Source organism: Notechis scutatus, chromosome 3 (genome assembly GCF_049901735.1).
Source record: "Notechis scutatus isolate UNSWTSFEM ecotype Mainland chromosome 3, rNotScu1.2, whole genome shotgun sequence".
Classification (NCBI taxonomy): Eukaryota; Metazoa; Chordata; class Lepidosauria; order Squamata; family Elapidae; genus Notechis; species Notechis scutatus.
The window spans coordinates 131,272,378-131,290,318 of NC_142011.1; the positions used below are offsets into that span (position 1 = coordinate 131,272,378).

Below are 17,941 nucleotides of genomic sequence, written 5' to 3' on the forward strand. Positions count from 1 at the left end.
TTTTTAAATTCCATTTTTAGTTCATCCAGAGATAGAGCCATTGTAAAAAATTTTATATGACCACCCAATTGGTTTTAGTCATTCAAATATAATATCCAAAAATCCAAAAGTCAAAAAGCAATCCAAATACACACAAGCTGTTTCTTTTTACACTTTCTTCTTTTTTCACTTTCTCTTCCTGGGGTTACTATTTAGTTACAAAGTTCCAGTTAAAATCTATCTTTTAGAAGTCTTATTGAGATTTTACATTAAATTCTTTTGGAGTCCAGGCAGCCTCCTCCTTCCAGATCCTGCCCTTATTCTTTTCCTCTCCCTTCCTACTTATAGACAAAAAGGATTTTTTAGTGTCCAGAAATCTTTATTGTCCCTTTGGCATTTAATTATATTTTCAGCTTAATTATTGATGCCAAAGCGGATTTTTCCGATTTCTTATTTAGCTCTCTTCGTTATCAATGTGAGGAAGAAGAGAGAAGAAGAAGAAAAAACCTTCCCTTTTTCACTTTCTTTCGCTGCTTCTGACTCTTCTTTGGGAGCGATATTATCTTTTATAAAATTTAAATTCCAGGGTACCTTAGTTGTTGCTTTTTATCCCGGTCAACCAAAACTTTCACTTCTTATCTTCCTCCTGCATTTTCTTTTCTGGTTGAGTGCTTCTTTGAGGTGGCCATTTCTGACCACTGCTCCTACCGCCTTCGGGAAAGGGAGTTTGACCAGCTGAGGAGGAGAGATGTGGCTCTCCTCGACCCTGCTGGCGATCTCCCCCCTCTTCACCACCTCTACGGGGTGACTTTGCCCTGAAACCAACTGACTCGGGGCGCTCCAGCAGCGAGCCCAGGCAGAAACCGTGCACGATCACGAATTCCTGCCTGCCGCCGAAGCCCTGCAAACTGGAACAATCTTCTTAATGTAAACCAACCTATATTCCAACTATCTAAATTTACAGTAAGATCCCACCAACTCATGCTTTTTCCATTTCATAATGATATACTTACCAACCACTGACATTTCAGGAACACTTGCTATATAAACTTCTTCTGGAAATGTTGGCTCATTGTCATTGATGTCATGGATTTTGATGACAAACTCTGATTCAGGTTCCACTGGCTGGAGTGTTCTTCGGTTAATGGCCTGGGCACGTAGGGTATAGTAAGCTTTTTCTTCTCTGTCAATTCTTCTTGTGGCATGAATGTCTCCTGTTCTCTCATCAATAACAAAAAGAGTGCCTGCCCCATCTCCTGACAAGATGTACTTGAGAGATCCATCTCCTTTGTCCTGGTCAGAGTGAAGCTAGAACAGAAAAAAGCGAGAGTAAGCAAGGAAAAAGATACAGAGCTGTGTAAACACAATAACAACAAATATTAATAATCCAATTAATTAGGGTATATTAAATTCCACATGACTGTAGAAAATATGAACTGGCAAAATCTCACAGAGAGTTTAATGTGTTTCACTATAGCAGCAGTAGCAAAAGCAGGTATAGCATACTTCTCATTACCAGAATGCTCTTAATATCAAGAATAATCTTGATAGCTTAGCTTTGGTGGCAGATTTTAGCTTTTCTAGCAACACCTGTTCTACAGAGAAGAACATTTGTGTCACAAATCTTACAAGAATTTTATGTTAATGCTGACCTTTTCTTTTTTGAAAATGAATCTATTAACCATTCATAACCTGCCATGTTGGTTGTAAATTCTCTAAGCAGATAAAGAACATGACAGGATACATACTAATTAAGAATATAATATCTTCTTGAGCTAGTGGTGCACTTAAAAAAATCTCAAAGCTTCCTATTTATTAAAGAAAAAGGAACCTCAGAAATTTATTGGTAAACTGCAGTCTCCCAGTATATTACTTCTATTATATCTAAAATATATTAGTTATAACAAAGTAACTTTAGACATGGCACATTTTTTAATCTGAGGATTAGAGACTTTTTTTTATTTCATCTCTAACAGCTCTGCCTCATAAAAGAAGTAAATCTAACTAGTATTAATCTAACTTAATCTAATGGGCAGTTTTTAGATTTTATGGGCATGGGTCACATTCATTTTGAGGTTGTCATAGAAGCTATATTGGAACAGATGTTTCATGGAAAACCCCAGCTTAATGTTAGGGAGATATTTTATTCTCTCAGGGTATTCTTCTCTTGTATTTCTGAGACATTTTTGTTCTGTATTTATACTCTCTCTCTCTTTCTCTCTCCATACATAAGCTCTCTGTCTGTCTGTCTCTCTCCATACATTACACACACACACACACACACACACACACACACACACACACACAAATGCATACATGTACAGTTACAGCCAAATCAGCACAAGAAATTTAGCATACTTCTTCTGTATCTCATGCTTTATTCAGACTTGGTAAAAAGACAGTATCAAAGTATTTTTCACTTTTCAATTAATTCTTTGAAAAAAGGGGTCCTTCCTCACAAGTGGTCCACTTCCAGATTCCCATCATCTCTCTCTCGGCACTGATATTATTGCTTGCCCTTTAACTACCACCAGTCATAGTCCTCAAACCCTGTCTACTCCCCTAAGCCTTAAGCATTAATAGGCGTTATTTAACCTAATAAACTTTCTACAGTCAACCCTACATTCTGTCAGCAGACCCCTCCCCAAGTTGATTCTTCCTACAATACTACCACTATATCCCCCACATTCTGTATGTTTTAGCAAATGATAACCACAATCTTGCTAATGTTACAGGTATTTGACTTGCTTAAAAATGTCTCCATAATATTGCAGAATAGTGAGCAATTCCCAGAAGCTACCATGTTAGGAGGGAAAATTACATATTAACCAAAGTGACTGGAATGTTAAACCATTACATTTATAAAGTGGGTCACACAAATTATTATAATATAACTGTGAAAACAAATTCTAATGAGTAAAACTTGCCATTAAATAACCTAAGAAAGAATGGAAAAACTGGAAAATCTTGGAAACTAAAACTTTCTTAGACAATACATTTCCTGAGTAAAAAAAAAAGAGGAAGTGACTGCAAAATATTGCACAAATTTTCTGAAAATACATGTTTGGAAATATATAAAGCATGCCATGTATGGTATACATTATTGGCACCAAAACATTAATTATTACACTATTAATTAACTCAAAACCTAAGATCATTGATCTATAACTATGAATTCTAATAATAACAAAAGAACAGCAACTATAATAAAATATTGAAGTATGAGATTTATTCTAGTTCAAGCTTTGGTTCCCCCCCGCCCCCCCGGGTATTACTGTAACTTTCCAGAAGAGTCTCATTGTAAAGTGTATTGTAATTATTTCTAAACTCAATAATTTGGAGTTAGAGACCAATTTATATTGTACAGAGAAAAAATACTAAACCCATTGATAAGTGTTATTAATCTTCGTGGGGAAGACAATCGTATTTATTAATGTATAGAATAGAAAAACAGAGTTGAAAGGAACCTTGGAGGTCTTCTAGTCCAATCCCCTGCTTAAGCAGAAAATCCTATACCATTTCAGACAAATGGTTATCCAATTTCTTCTTTAAAATTTCCAGTGTTGGAGTATTCACAATTTCTGGACACAAGTTGTTCCATTGATTAATTGTTCTAACTGTTAGGAAATTTCTTCTTAGTTCTAGGTTCCTTCTCTTCTTGATTAGTTTTCATCCATTGCTTCTTGTCCTCCCCTCAGGTGCTTTGGAGAATACCTTGACTCCGTCTTTTTTCCTTTGTTGACAATCAAATTTTTCCCAATTGTTGTCTTGTTTTTTTAAAAAATGAAAATATTCCTTTATTTTCACTGATCTCCACATTTCTAACAGATTCTCTAATGTTTCCTAATCGTATTATCACCAAATTGCAGAAAATGTATTGAAACGGGTAAAACTGTAGTTTTTATTAAGTACGTCTGCTTCAAGAGTAAGAGCTGATTTGACATTTTAAGCAGCAAGTTTGGCGCAAAGCTTATACTTTTGGTCCCTTAAGGTGCTTTAGTATCATTTATCTTCAAGTTTTTGCTTTTTTCTTCTAAATCCAAGCATGTCCCAGCATAAATCATTGTTAAGTTCATTGCTCCCAAACAGTGAAGAATGACTTAATGAAAAAGGAAGAGATTTATTTAGCAATCACTACTCAAATTACAACTGTTTATTACATTTTCTTCCCAGTACCTCTATCAGTGACCATCTATTACTAGTTTAGCCTTAATGCAAACATATTGTTTTTTTATGTCCTTTTATTGATATCTGTCATGATTTTTCTGACATTTTACAATTATGCTAAAACTCGTAACAGTCCAGCAGTTATTTTAATGTAACTTCAATGATAATTGGATATACAAAATAATAAAGTTATATAAATACCTCATCTAGTCATGGACACAGCTGTGATTATAGGCAGTGGTTGTAATCACAGACAGAAGTAACTATAGCCTTCACACAGTGGTGGGATTCAATTTTTTTTTACTACCAGTTCTGTGGGCGTGGCTTGGTGGGCATGGCAAGGGAAGGATACTGTAAAATCTCTAGTCAGAGGTGGTATTTGCCAGTTCTCTGAACTACTCAAAATTTCCACTACCGGTTCTCCAGAACTGGTCAGAACCTGCTGAATACCACCTCTGCCTTCACACAAACACAAACAGTCATATTGTTATCCACTTCAGCCACATAGCTAGGCTAAAAAGCATAACTGTCTTCATCCATCTATATCATGGGTTTTAAACATGTGGTGTCACATTGCCATCACATGATGTATCACATTTCCCCTTTGTGGAGCTGGGGTGGGTATGGCCTGTGCATGACACACCTGGTCTGCAGGCCGCCAGTTTGACACCCCTGATCTATATGATATAAATATTGAAGTTCTTTTGTTTGTTTTTCACCTCATCAAAGTTGGGTTTTCTACTATTCTCCCAAAATGGATAATGTTCTAGAGATATTAGATTAGCTTAATATCAACAAAAGCCCAGTTAATTACAAACCATTGCCAAAAATCTGAACTCTTTTGCTCTATTAAGCCCAGCTCATACAATAATTAGGATGTACAAACATTTTAAAATTTATACATTTGATTAGTTATTAATTATAGAAAATGGTATTCTTTACTGAAAACGTTAGTTATCTATTTTATTGTGGACAATACATTGTAAGTCACATCTTGTATATTATCTTAGTAACTCTTAGTATTAAGAATAAAACCAGTGAAAAGTTACCATTTTTTAATAGTTACTTTAAAATTATGGTCACTATCAAGATCACTGTTTTTTCTACTAACATTTTATTAGTGTATTATATATATTTATATGAGTATGCTATTTCATATTTTATATATCATACATCTATGCAAGTCTGATTGAAAATCTATCTTTTTCTTTTAGCTGGTATTTTATTTTATGTCATGGATGAATGCTCATCCTATTTCTGTCCTTTCTATTTTGCATTTTTAAATAATTTCTTTTTTCCTTTAATGTCTCCCCCAATGGTCATATTTTCTATATTCTCTCTTCAAAATGCATTGTAAGAGTGACAGATGTCGCTCACTCCTTGAAAATTCATCAGAATCCTTCTTCATGTTCAAACCACTTCTATGTATCATTATCTGTACAAATGACTATGTGTCTGAGTAGAACATATGCATTAGAAGAGTAAAATATACATTATGCTTCTGAGGGTGACATATTTTATTTTTAGTAACATAAAGAAACCTATTAAAATCTTATATCTTGACATAAAGTTTATTAACAAGGCTTATTTTAATCAAGATGAATGAGCAGAAAGCTGCTTTTCACTTTTACAACACAAAATCCTTCAATATAAATCAAGAGAATAATTTTTAATTACAGAAATTGGCAAATGAATTGGCCCTTGAAATCAGCAATGAGAATAATTTAAGTTCACATTGCTAACACTAACTTAAGTAATGATAAAACCAGGAATGAAATGTACTTTTCAATATATGTTCAGGCTTGTTCAGTGATTTGGGCTTATAGATATTTATTCCCTGGTGAAAACTAAGGAGTTATACAGCTACAATACTAATTATCTTATCTGCATATCAATGTTATTTAATTTGAATTAAACCTGCAGAAACATTTTTTGGTAAGAGGTCTGCTAGAATATGCATACTATAAATATATTCACACTATAAAACATGATTAGTATGGATAGTATGGATAATATGCAGAACTAAAAAGCATACATCAGTTTTATAGTGAGTATGGGTTCCTTATACTAAGATGTAGATTAAATCAATAAATTATCATAATAAAAGAGATGTTATGTTGCATATTTTTTGCCTCCTTGTCTTTAGTAATGACCTAAAGAACATCAGTAAAAACTGCTATCACATTAACATTAACTATCCTTACAATGAACTGTATTTTTAAGCACTTTAAAGAAAGAAGGATAAATAATAAATATTTATAGCACAGCCAGAGAAGAACCTAAGCTTTGCACAGAGAAGGTTCAATTTTGGCATCTGAAAGAACAGATGGAAAAATTCTTGCTTGAAATCTTCCTATATTACTGGCACTTTGAGTCCAACATTTCCATTGCTAAGCAAGAGTAGTTGTTAAGTAAGTTTTGCTCTATTTAACTATCTTTCTTGACATAGTTCTTAAGTGAAGCTCTGTGTTTTTAAATTAGTAATATGGCTGTTACATAGGGAATCTGGCTTCCCTATTGATTTTGCTTGCAAATTTGATTACATGGCCCCAGGACAATGGGGTCATGTCATAAATACATGCCATTTGCCAAGTGTCCAAATTCTGATCATGTGATCACGAGGATGCTGCAACTATCAAATATGTGAAAAATGTCATACGTCACTTTTTTTCAGTGCCGTTGTAATTCCAAACAGTCACTGAATGAGTGGTTGTAAGCAATGGTGGGCTGCTGCCGGTTCGGACTGGTTCTAACGAACTGGTAATTCTTATGATCAGCTGGCCCCGCCCACCTGCACCCACCCTATCCTGTCCTATATTTCCATCTTTTTCAGCTCAGCTGATTCATGTGGCACAGTGGTTTTCACACACCTCAGCTGTTCTACTTACCAGGGATGCCCTGTAGAGGTTCAAGTTGTGGTTTTTTTTAGCGCTGCATGAGTGCAAAGCATGCACTCACAAAACTGGCTGTTAAACCAGTTGCAGCCCACCACTGGTTGTAAGTTGAGGGCTATCTGAAGCTGACTCACTATATAAAAACTTCTGATCTCCTGACTGATAACTTTCAGCATAAAAACATTTCTGTGGTGAGTCAGAAACAAGTTCAGGGTGCCCACAAACTGATGATGAGCTGCAATGCCAGCTTTATCACCAAATACATGATTCAAAAAAATGAACGTCTTTAAATGTGAGATTTGTCTAAAGCAAAGGTCTCCAACATTTCTGGCTTTGTGGACCGGGGGTGGGTTAGGGTTAGCAACAGAAGATGATTCCATGCAAGCAGATCCATTTACACAAATGATGAGTGCATCCTGTAGCTTGCACAAATGAAACTTTGAGCGCGCGAGCTTGCATGCTGCTTTCATGGCCTGGTTCTGAATGGGCTGCAGCTGGGACTGCGCTGAGGCCCGGGGGAGGACCCCTGGTCTAAAGGATAGTCTTATATCTAAACAGATTGATGAAAGCAACTATTGCAAATTACAGAAAAAGTTTTTCTCTAAAATTTATGTTTTTTACTGCCTGGATTTACAGTTTGCCCCATTTTTCAATAGACTTTCTTCAACAGATTGTGGCTGAGGCCCGCTTTTATGCACATCAACTATTTCTTTTCTTTTTGTTTTCTTCATCATGATTACTAAGAAAGATATGAGCAGCTAAAAAAAAAAAAAAACCTTGGATGGCATTTCCCCAGCACTCAGGGGGAGGGGAGTAGGAAATGCTTGTGTTTATTAAAGAGCAACATGTCTGTACCTTGCTTAGAATATATTAAAAAGCAAATTTTAGGAAATGATGGTTTGTTCATCATCACCTGATCATCACTGGTAAGGCTTTTGCAAAATATTAAAATACAACACTATAAGCTGTAGCAAGAGAAGGGATTGCAGGAATATCCTAAATTGACTCCATTTTGGATGAAAATAAAAACAATTTATTAACAATACCCACTATACTTGTGTTGAATATGAGGACATTTTTTTCTAAAAGTAAGCGTTGTTTAACAATGGAACCAATTGCATAAAGACGTATGGGCTTCCTTTTACTGGATATGTTCATATCCATCTATCAGGGATTGTTTAATTGGAATTTGGATTCTGCACATAGGAGGGATTTGGAATTAGCAGTCTATCTGTTTTCTTCCAACTCTATGTATTATGAGGAAAAAAACAAAAAACCCTATTCATTCTGGAACAAAAAACATGTTTCTTCTCTGGACCGACAATTATTTATTTACTACTGTATTACCTGGACTTATATGCCTTTTCCAAGTAGCATCTAAATTCTCTCTTGGAAGCTGCCAGCCTTCCTTGTATCTTTGAGCTGCCATTTCTTTCATGTTCTCCAACATGGCCTGTCACAGCTGCTTGGTACTGATAGCACAGTCCCTGCTTTTGTGAAAACACCCACCTTCTTCTCTTTTAAAAGGAAGGCAAGAGCAATTTTGACATAGACCAAAATCATGCTGGGGAAAGAAGACTCTTTCTTTAACAGTTCAAGTAAAAAGTAATTTTTAGTGAACTGTAACATATAACAAAGGACTTTTTCGTATACTCACTAATATTCCTTGAAATATCCAGCCAGATTGACTGGAGAACAGACTTTGTTACCATTATAGAAATAAACTGCAAGAATTAAATAGAAAACAGTCATTGAATAAAAAACATATGATTGGGGACAAGGCAATTCCATATCCCACTGAAGCCTTTCTATCTGCACTGAATATCACAAATTATCTTTGGTCACCATGCAGTACAATCTTATGTACAGGTAGTCCTTGACTTATGATCACAATTGAGCCCAAAATCTCTGTTGCTAAGTGAAACATTTGTCAAGTGAATTTTGCCACATTTTACCAACATTCTTGCCAACATTTTTAAGTGAATTACGTACTTCAGTTGTTAACTTAGTAACATGGTTGTTAAGTGAATCTGGCTTCTCCATTGACTTTGCTTGTCAGAAGGTTGCAAAGATGGATCACATGACCCTGGGAAATCAATATGGGCCCATTGCCAAGCATCTGAATTTTGATCACATGATCATGAGGATGCCTCAACAATCGTTAAGTGTGAAAAACAATCATAAGTCATTTTTTAGTGTTGTTTTAACTTTGAATGGTCACTAAATGAACTTGTTAAGTCATGGATTACCTTTATTGACTAAGGGTATTTACAGAAGGGATAAAATCCTATTTTTATTCATGTATTCATATATGAATAAGTATTCATTAAAATATTAAATTAAAAAAAGCCATCATTCTTAATTTTTTTCAAGAAAACAATAGCTTAGAAGAGCAAATCAGTTCCTTTAGAATGTAACTCCCATTACTTCTTATCAGGGATAATTCTGGCTAAGGCTCATAGAAGTTAAAATTGAACATCTGGAAGTAAAAAAATAGCTCATCCATGTTTTAAAATACGTGTTTCTCTTGCCTAATTTTACTCAAATGGCAGTCGGATGACATTATAAAAATTGAACATCTGGAAGTCAGAAATAGTTCATTAGTGTTTTAAAATATGTCTTTTTCTTACCTTTTTAAAAAACTTAAATGGCAACCAGGTGCAGAAGTAAGATGCTACCAGTTCAGCCTGGTTCTGCTGAACCGGTAGCGTCAAAGATAAGCTGAGACCGAACTGGTTCTCTCAGATGATCTGTTGTTGGGCCCATCCACCTGCCCAGGCTCCCATACTGGCCTTTATGTCCTGCTTTTGTAGCACAGCTGCAGAGGGCCCCACGTCAGCTATGGGAGATACAGGGAGCGTGCAGGATTGCAGGAGTTGAGTAGGAAAAGCCTCTGTGCATGTGCAAAGTGCGCATTTGGTGCATGCGCATGCACAAAGCGTGCCCACTGAGCCACGCCCACTGAAACTACTTTGAAATCACTGATCAGGTGACATTATATCTTTACCATGTCAAATCTTCATGGTAGCAACATGTAAGCAGAAGAAAACTGGAGTGCAAAGTGTGGCACCCACTGAGACAACTGAAATCACAACTATCTTCTTGTGCTATTCTTTCTTCAGTGATACTCTGAGGGACTATTGATGAACTACTCTGATGCACTGCTTAATATCAAAAGAGGTATTTTGGCTTATTATTCTTTGAATAGCAGGAATGGTGACATGGCCTAGAGGTGGAGTTCTCACCTCACAATTAGAAGGCTGTGAGTTCAATTATTGGTAGCAACAGATATTTCTCTTACTGGGCGCAAAGAGAAAACATCTACTGTGAGCTTTTCAGAGGCATCAGAAAGGGCTTCATTCAGTCACCCTGACTCCACCCCAATGTAAGGGATTACAGGGTCACTAAAAGGAAAAAAAATCTTTGAGTAACAGATTCTATTTACCATTTGTTTTTATGTTTATTAAAAATAGAGAAAGAATAATCCTCATTAAAAGACTTCTCCTTAAAAGACTTCAGTTTAGCAAAAAGGGCTTTCATACATATGTAACATTTTATTCAGAAAAATAGCTAAGTTTTGATATGGTTCTCAGAATTCTCCATTTCTTCATAAAATAGCAGCCCCTTTAAATGAAGTGTCATTTTAACATTACATTATTTTATGTATTGTTATGTTCAATTCTCAAGTACTAGATTTCAAAGGCTGCTTGTTAAAAGATATTAACTAAAGATACTACCATTCTGTATGTTTTAGAAAACGATAACCACAATCTTGCTAATGTTGCAGTTATTTGACTTGCTTAAAAAATGTTTCCATAATATGGTAGAATAGTGAGCAATTCCCAGAAGCTATCATGTTAGGAGGGTAAATTACATATTAACCTATGTGACTGGAATGTTAAACCCTTATATTTATAAAGTGGGTCACACAAATTATTATAATATAACACTGAGAACAAATTCTAATGAGTAAAACTTGCCATTAAATAACCTAAGAAAGAATGGAAAAACTGGAAAATCTTGGAAACTAAAACTTTCTTAGACAATACATTTCCTGAGTAAAAAAAAAAAGAGGAAGTGACTGCAAAATAGTGCACAAATTTTCTGAAAATACATGTTTAGAAATATATAAAGCAATGCCATGTATGGTATACATTATTGGCACCAAAACATTAATTATTACACTATTACCTCAAAATCTAAGATAATTTATCTATAACTATGAATTCTAATAAAAAACAGCAACTACAGTATAATAAAATATTAAAGTATGAGATTTATTCTAGTTCAAGCTTTGTTTCTTTTCTGGGTATTACTGTAACTTTCCAGAAGAGTCTCATTGTAAAGTGTATTGTAATTGTTTCTAAACTTACCAATTTGGAGTTAGAGACCAATTTATACTGTACAGCGAAAAAAATACCAAACCCATTAATAAGTGTTATTAATTTTGGTAGGGAAGACAATCATATTTATTAATGTATAGAATAGAAAAACAGAGTTGGGGGGGACCTTGGAGGTCTTCTAGTCCAACCCCCTGCTTAGGCAGAAAATCCTATACCATTTCAGACAAATGGTTATCCAATTTATTCTTTAAAACTTCCAGTGTTGAAGTATTCACAATTTCTGGATGCAAGGTGTTCCACTGATTATTTGTTTTAACTGTCAGGAAATTTGTTCTTAGTTCTAGGATGCTTCTCTCATTGATTAGTTTCCATCAGTTGCTTCTTGTCCTGCCCTCAGGTGCTCTGGAGAACAGGTTGACTCCCTCTACTTTGTGACAACCTCTGAGATATCAGAACATTGCTATCATATCACACCTAGTCCTTTCCCCCCCATTAAACTAGACATACCCAATTCCAGTATACTAACATGTCCTCTGCAAACAATTAGCCTGCTAAATACTGTGCTCTCAAGATTAAAAATCAAATAATAAAAGTGAGAAAAGACTCCTAGGAGGGATAAGAAAAAATACTGGAAATATATGCTAAAAGTAATATAACCCCAGCAAGTGTGAAAGTCAACTGGCAGTCAAAATTCTCCTACTAAGGAAGAATCTAGGATCTTTTGGAGTATTAATGGTTCTTGTGATGTTGCTGGATTAAAATAACTTAGTTGTTGATGTTACCATAAAGGAAAATAAAATTCAAAGGCAAAATTAGAGAAGGAATATGGAATATAGGTGTCAGTAGATTGATGAATATATATTATATATGAATTACTACCACCTTTAATTATTGGAGTAAATCTCCAGTTATTGTTGTTTTAAGTAAAAAACAGTTATTTAAAACAGTACTGATTAGATTCTTAGACCAATATTCCAGAGCTGGTCCGCCGCACAAAAGCAGCAATGGATAGTACAATTTTGGCTCCATTAATAATAGGAAGTCCATCATAGAGAAGGACAAAGAAAGAGGGAGGGAGATATACATGATTTCTTCATATCTTTGTTTTCAGTAGATTTTAGATTCTTGCTATTAGCAATACTAATCTGAAGAAGTAAAATTGAAAGTACTGGAAGAAATGCATCTCAAAATGAAATTAAGCCTCTAACTTAAATTCTTATTTGGAATTGATATTGTTTTTGAACAGGAAATACCAAATAATTTTTTTACTTCTCTTCTTGCAAAAGACTAGTTTTGTTTCTTTTCACATCTTGAAATTTTGAATGAAAAGCATAAAGAAAACAAATCTTAGTTCAATCGCATTCAGTGAAAAGCAGTTTTCAGTACAGCCAATGGTGAAATGCTTTTTCTTTTTTCTTTTCTTTTCTTTTCTTTTCTTTTCTTTTCTTTTCTTTTCTTCTTTTCTTTTCTTTTCTTTTCTTCTATCTATCATCTATCTGTCTGTCTGTCATCTATCTATCCTGTCTAACCTTTATTATTTTTTATAAGTGATTCAAGGCAGTGAAGATGCATATATACTTCTTCCTTGTCCTATTTTCCCACAACAAAACCATTGTGAGATGGGTTGAGCTAAGAGAGAGTGACTGCACCAAGGTCAGCCAGCTGGCTTTCTTGCCTAAGACTAATTCTTTCACCACTAGACCAGACTGACCAAATATGTGCAGGACAGATTACATAATATATAGTAATAATATTATCTTTATAATACTTCACTGGCTCTGCCAAGGTGGCAACCATCTGCCACCAAAAGCAACATTCTTGCTCTGGCTATGGTTCTTCTGGCTCCAAAGCCAACTGTGGTTTTTGAGCCAGAAATCTGCTGACTCACTGGCAATGTAAAACTTGAAACTGCTCCAGGTCTTAATGGGGCATGAGAGGCAATAAGTATGTTTCTATCTATTGTAAGGAAGTTTGGAAGTTTTATATATAAAGTTGTAGCAACGTTTCGGCATAATCTCATCTGCCATCATCAGGCTTTTGTATTGTGTTCGTCTGTGAGTCAGACTTTTCATCTGTGAGTCAAACGTTTAAACAGCTATGAAAGTCTGACTCACAGACGAACACAATACAGAAGCCTGATGATGGCAGATGAGATTCTGCCAAAACGTTGCTACAACTTTAAAAGCACAACTATAATGACGTGGGAAAATACCCGAACAAAGCTGGATACCGTACATATAAATACCCACAAAAACTTAAGAATATATATATATATAATTTTTTTAATTTAAAATTTTCTAATACAATTATGATAAAAAGATTAGTTCAGGCCTAATATTATTAAATCATTATTGTGCTTAATGTTGTGCCATCATTAAAAAGCACAAGAAAGGATGTTCTTCCTGGGTCAACTCAGAAAGTTCAGATTGCCCTGGACCTATTGATACAATTCTACAGAGGAATTTCGGAGTCTGTCATTTGTAATTCTATAATTGTCTGATTTGATACAGAAACCAAACAGGATACATACAGATAGTTAGGACTGCAGAAAAAAACAACTGCAACTGCAACCCATCTTCCATAGAGGAACTGTCTATGGGTCAGTAGGGCTGAGAAAATATCTATAGACCCCTCACATCCTGGACATAAACTGTTTCAATTCCTCCCCTTGGGATGCTGCTACAGGGCTTTGCATACCAAAACTAGATACAGAGATAGCTTTTTTCCTTGTGCTGAACACCTAATTCCAGCAGTCTTATGCCTAAGTATATTTACTCATGTGGTACATCTGTATTATTATTATCCTTTTCATCTTATCTACTACCTCTTCTTATTGGTATTATTATCATTATTATTATTCTGCTGTTTTGCATGTACACTAAGAGTTTCTGCACTGGAAACAAATTCCTTGTAAGTTTAATCACACTTAGCTAAATAAAGTATGCTCTGCTCTGCTCTACTCTACTCTACTCTACTCTACTCTACTCTACTCTACTCTACTCTACTCTACTCTACTCTACTCTACCCTACCCTACCCTACCCTACCCTACCCATTCCATTAGCTAATCTAAGACTGCTCTACAAGTGATGAATAATAACAATATTCTGTACTTTTTGGTCACTTGAGTACAATATGGGAGTCAATTATTTCGGGACTTGAGTTTGACTGGATAATTTTTCTTCTAGTTCTGAATGGAAATATTTACACAATGTATACTGGAATTGCTATTCTTTCTGAGACACATTTTGTTTTTAGAAGTCATGTCAAGTCATATCGAATTTAACAATTTAGTGGGGCTGATGAAGGCATCTCAATGGGTAATACTGCTTCATCAGAAAATAATAATAATAATAAAAATGTATATACCATGGCAAAACTAGAAGCCAATTATGGAGAAAGAGGAGGAGGAGGAGGAGGAGGAGGAGGAGGAGGAGGAGGAGGAGGAGGAGGAGGAGGAGGAGGAGGAGGAGGAGGAGGAGGAGGAGGAGGAGGAGGAGGAGGAGGGAGGAGGAGAGGATTTGCCATAAAAGTGTTGAAATAGACTAAACTTTCAGAAATTGTCCCAAATTATTTTAAAGGTAGTCTTTTTCTTTGTGGAAAAATTACAACAGACACAAAAATCTGAAGCATAACAGTGTCATTCTTATTTTCTGTCATAAGCATAAAATGTTCACACACTTCTTTTGGCTAATGGACATCTGTGATGTATGTCAGCCAAGATGAGAAAGGAAAAGACATCTGTTTAACTGAACAATTTTCTCTCTCCAAATGATCAGCTGTAAAGATGTGGTTTTGTTTTTGTTTTATCTTGCCCCTGATATTTTGCAAACTGTTACTTCAATGAGTTCATTTATTCCTCTTCCCATCAGTACCATTTCACTTTAGAGTACTCACTAACGGTACCTTCCTCTTTTGAATCTGAATAAATATGTATTATTTCTACAATTATTTATCATGACTTTATCCTGTAACACTTTTCTCTGCATGCCAGTTTTTCATTGCATTTCTTGTATTTATATCCTACTCTCCAAGAGTTCAAGATAGATTTCATGAGGATCTCCCTTCAGTCAAATAGATCTCCTTTTATAAGATATTTGTTGGTGTCATGAAGTATTAAGCATAAACCTATTGTAAATATTATGATTCATCAACTTAGTTGCTATAACAATTCTATTGATGTTTTTAAAAGACATGTTTGTAATTATATGTATGTATAATATTAGAATAGTATGTATAATAATGCATCTTTGTATTCCAATATATATGCATATATGTAGGCATACGTATTCTCTCAGTGCTCATTAGGAATTATTCATATCTTAGACTATAATTTATAGACAATATAATTTACTCTAGCTTTCAAATTATATTTTCTTCCATTGGCAGATATGATACTATCTATTACTATTATCATTATCTAGTAAAGCCTATAAAGCTCTAGAACAGGGGTGCCAAATTCAATCCCTGGGGGCTGGATCCAGCCCACAGGGTGCTTAAATCTGGCCCATGGGGCCACCCTGGAAACAGTGAAGGATTGGCCTACCATGGGCGGTCCTCCTGAGCTCCATTTTTACTGGCAAAGAGTTGCAGGAGGTCATCACAACTGAAAATGGATCTTGGGAACCCATTTTCACTAGCAGAGTGCTTAGGCCACCACAGGAACCTGTGACACAAGTGACATCAAGCTGGCCATGCCCACCCCGGCCCCCTGAGGTCAAACACAACCTTGATGTGACTCTCAATGAAATTGAGTTTGACACTCTCGCTCTAGAATATCTAACTTGAAAAACAAAATAGAGCCATGAAACTGAAGAACTGAGATTTGACTGATATTAGATACTATATATGTTAGATGTCAGTATTTTTCTCCCTAAATTCAAGTCAACTTCCCTGGGGCCCTATTAAAGCAAACAGCTGGCTTGATTCTTTTTAGAAGGATGGTCTGTATGATCTGGGCCATTTCCAAATTCCTTAATGAATGGGAAAGGGAGACAAAAGTGCTCAGAGAAGATGTTTTTCTTTCCCCACTTTTTTTTCTCATCATCCTTAAGGTTCTATCAGCTGCTCAACATCACCTGGGACACAAGACTTTTTTGATTACAAAACAAAGAATTTATTTCTGACTCCATGTCATGCTAATGAAATGTTAGTCTACATTCTCCTTGTGCAGTTAGTAAGTGTAAGAATCTCATTAATCACACCCACTAAAAGTACATAGTTGTCTAAGCTATGCACAAATTAGTAGCCACACTGAATAGCTGCTTCAAAGAGAAATTTCTTGAAGTGTTGAGTTGAAAAATTGGGTAAGTGCTCTTCCTATATAGGCAGATACTATAAGAAGTTCTAGCCTTTCTGATTTGCATTTAATATATCAACACATTTTCAATAAAATCATGTCCATTTCCTGGACTGGGAAGCCCTGATCAGGGTCACTCATGTCTTAATAATTTTCTATCTGGTTTACAGGGGGGGAAAAAAACCTCAAATGCACTGATTGGATATTGTATGGCCATAAATTGCTATTGAAAAGATTCTTCTCATTTATATTTTTTTAATGTGTGCATAAAGATTATTTTACATGTTAATATATGCTTAGTCAAATTTGTACTAGCATTAAATATGCAGCTTGAAGTTATGTGGCAGTCCCATGGTACACATGATTTATACAGCTTCACAATTTGCAGTGACAATTTGAAAAAGATGTCAGCTTTTCGTCACTGTTTTCTTTTTGTTGTTTGAGGATCTTTCTATGTATTTTTATTTCTTGCAAGGCATCTAAGTTGTAATATAACTCAGCTTAATGTAAACTCACAGTCACATAAAAGTCACATCTTCCAAATTACTTTGAAAGCAGTGTTAAAAGTCTCTTGCGATGAAGAATTTTACACTGCATTTCAATGAGACATTTAACACCTCACCTTTAATTGATGGCATTCTCACTCATTATTGTGGTAATTGAAATTGTTTTTGATTCAATATTGAAGACGATAAGAGAATCAGTAGTCAAATAGGTCACCAAAAGTGGTAGAACAGTTTTTTGTTATAAATAGTGAATCTCATATAAAACAGATCAAGATCATACAGCAAAAGGTTAAGCACAGTGCAAAAGGGCATTGTTAGAGTCTTGTTCTGATCCAAACCTTAAGGTGGACATTGCAGAAACTTATATTTTTTGGTATTGCCTGCTATTAATACATATTTTAGTCCACAACTACAATTATATATTTATTAATGCACTTTATGATCTATGTATATTTTATCTTTTAAGGCTTACATTTTGATTTTTTATTAAAGGATTTATTTATTTTGAAGATCTGGTATTTTACATATTATGTACAAACAAACCTTAATGTTTTGTTTTATTATTTTATTTTTTATTTATTTTATTATTTTATATATTTTGCACGGCTACTCATCTAACCAAATGAGTCTGGTAGGCAAACCAAATTTAAAAAGTAAAGCAATTAAAATAATATAAACATTAAAATACATTATAGGTGAGGAAAAAAATAATGACTTTATGTCTGTTCAGCATCCTTTTTTATATTATAGTTATA

The 17,941-nt window shown here is 34.9% G+C and overlaps 1 protein-coding gene across 2 annotated transcripts in view; it reads right to left on the bottom strand.

Moving 5' to 3' along the window:
• The window catches only part of CDH10 (cadherin 10), a 153,594-nt gene that overhangs the window by 54,158 nt on the left and 81,495 nt on the right, over positions 1–17,941 (bottom strand). For both annotated transcript variants that reach the window (XM_087961176.1, XM_026673412.2), the window contains exon 3: positions 993–1,287. In XM_087961176.1, coding sequence (XP_087817302.1) covers positions 993–1,287 — 295 coding nt within the window. The remainder of the gene's footprint in view (positions 1–992; positions 1,288–17,941) is intronic.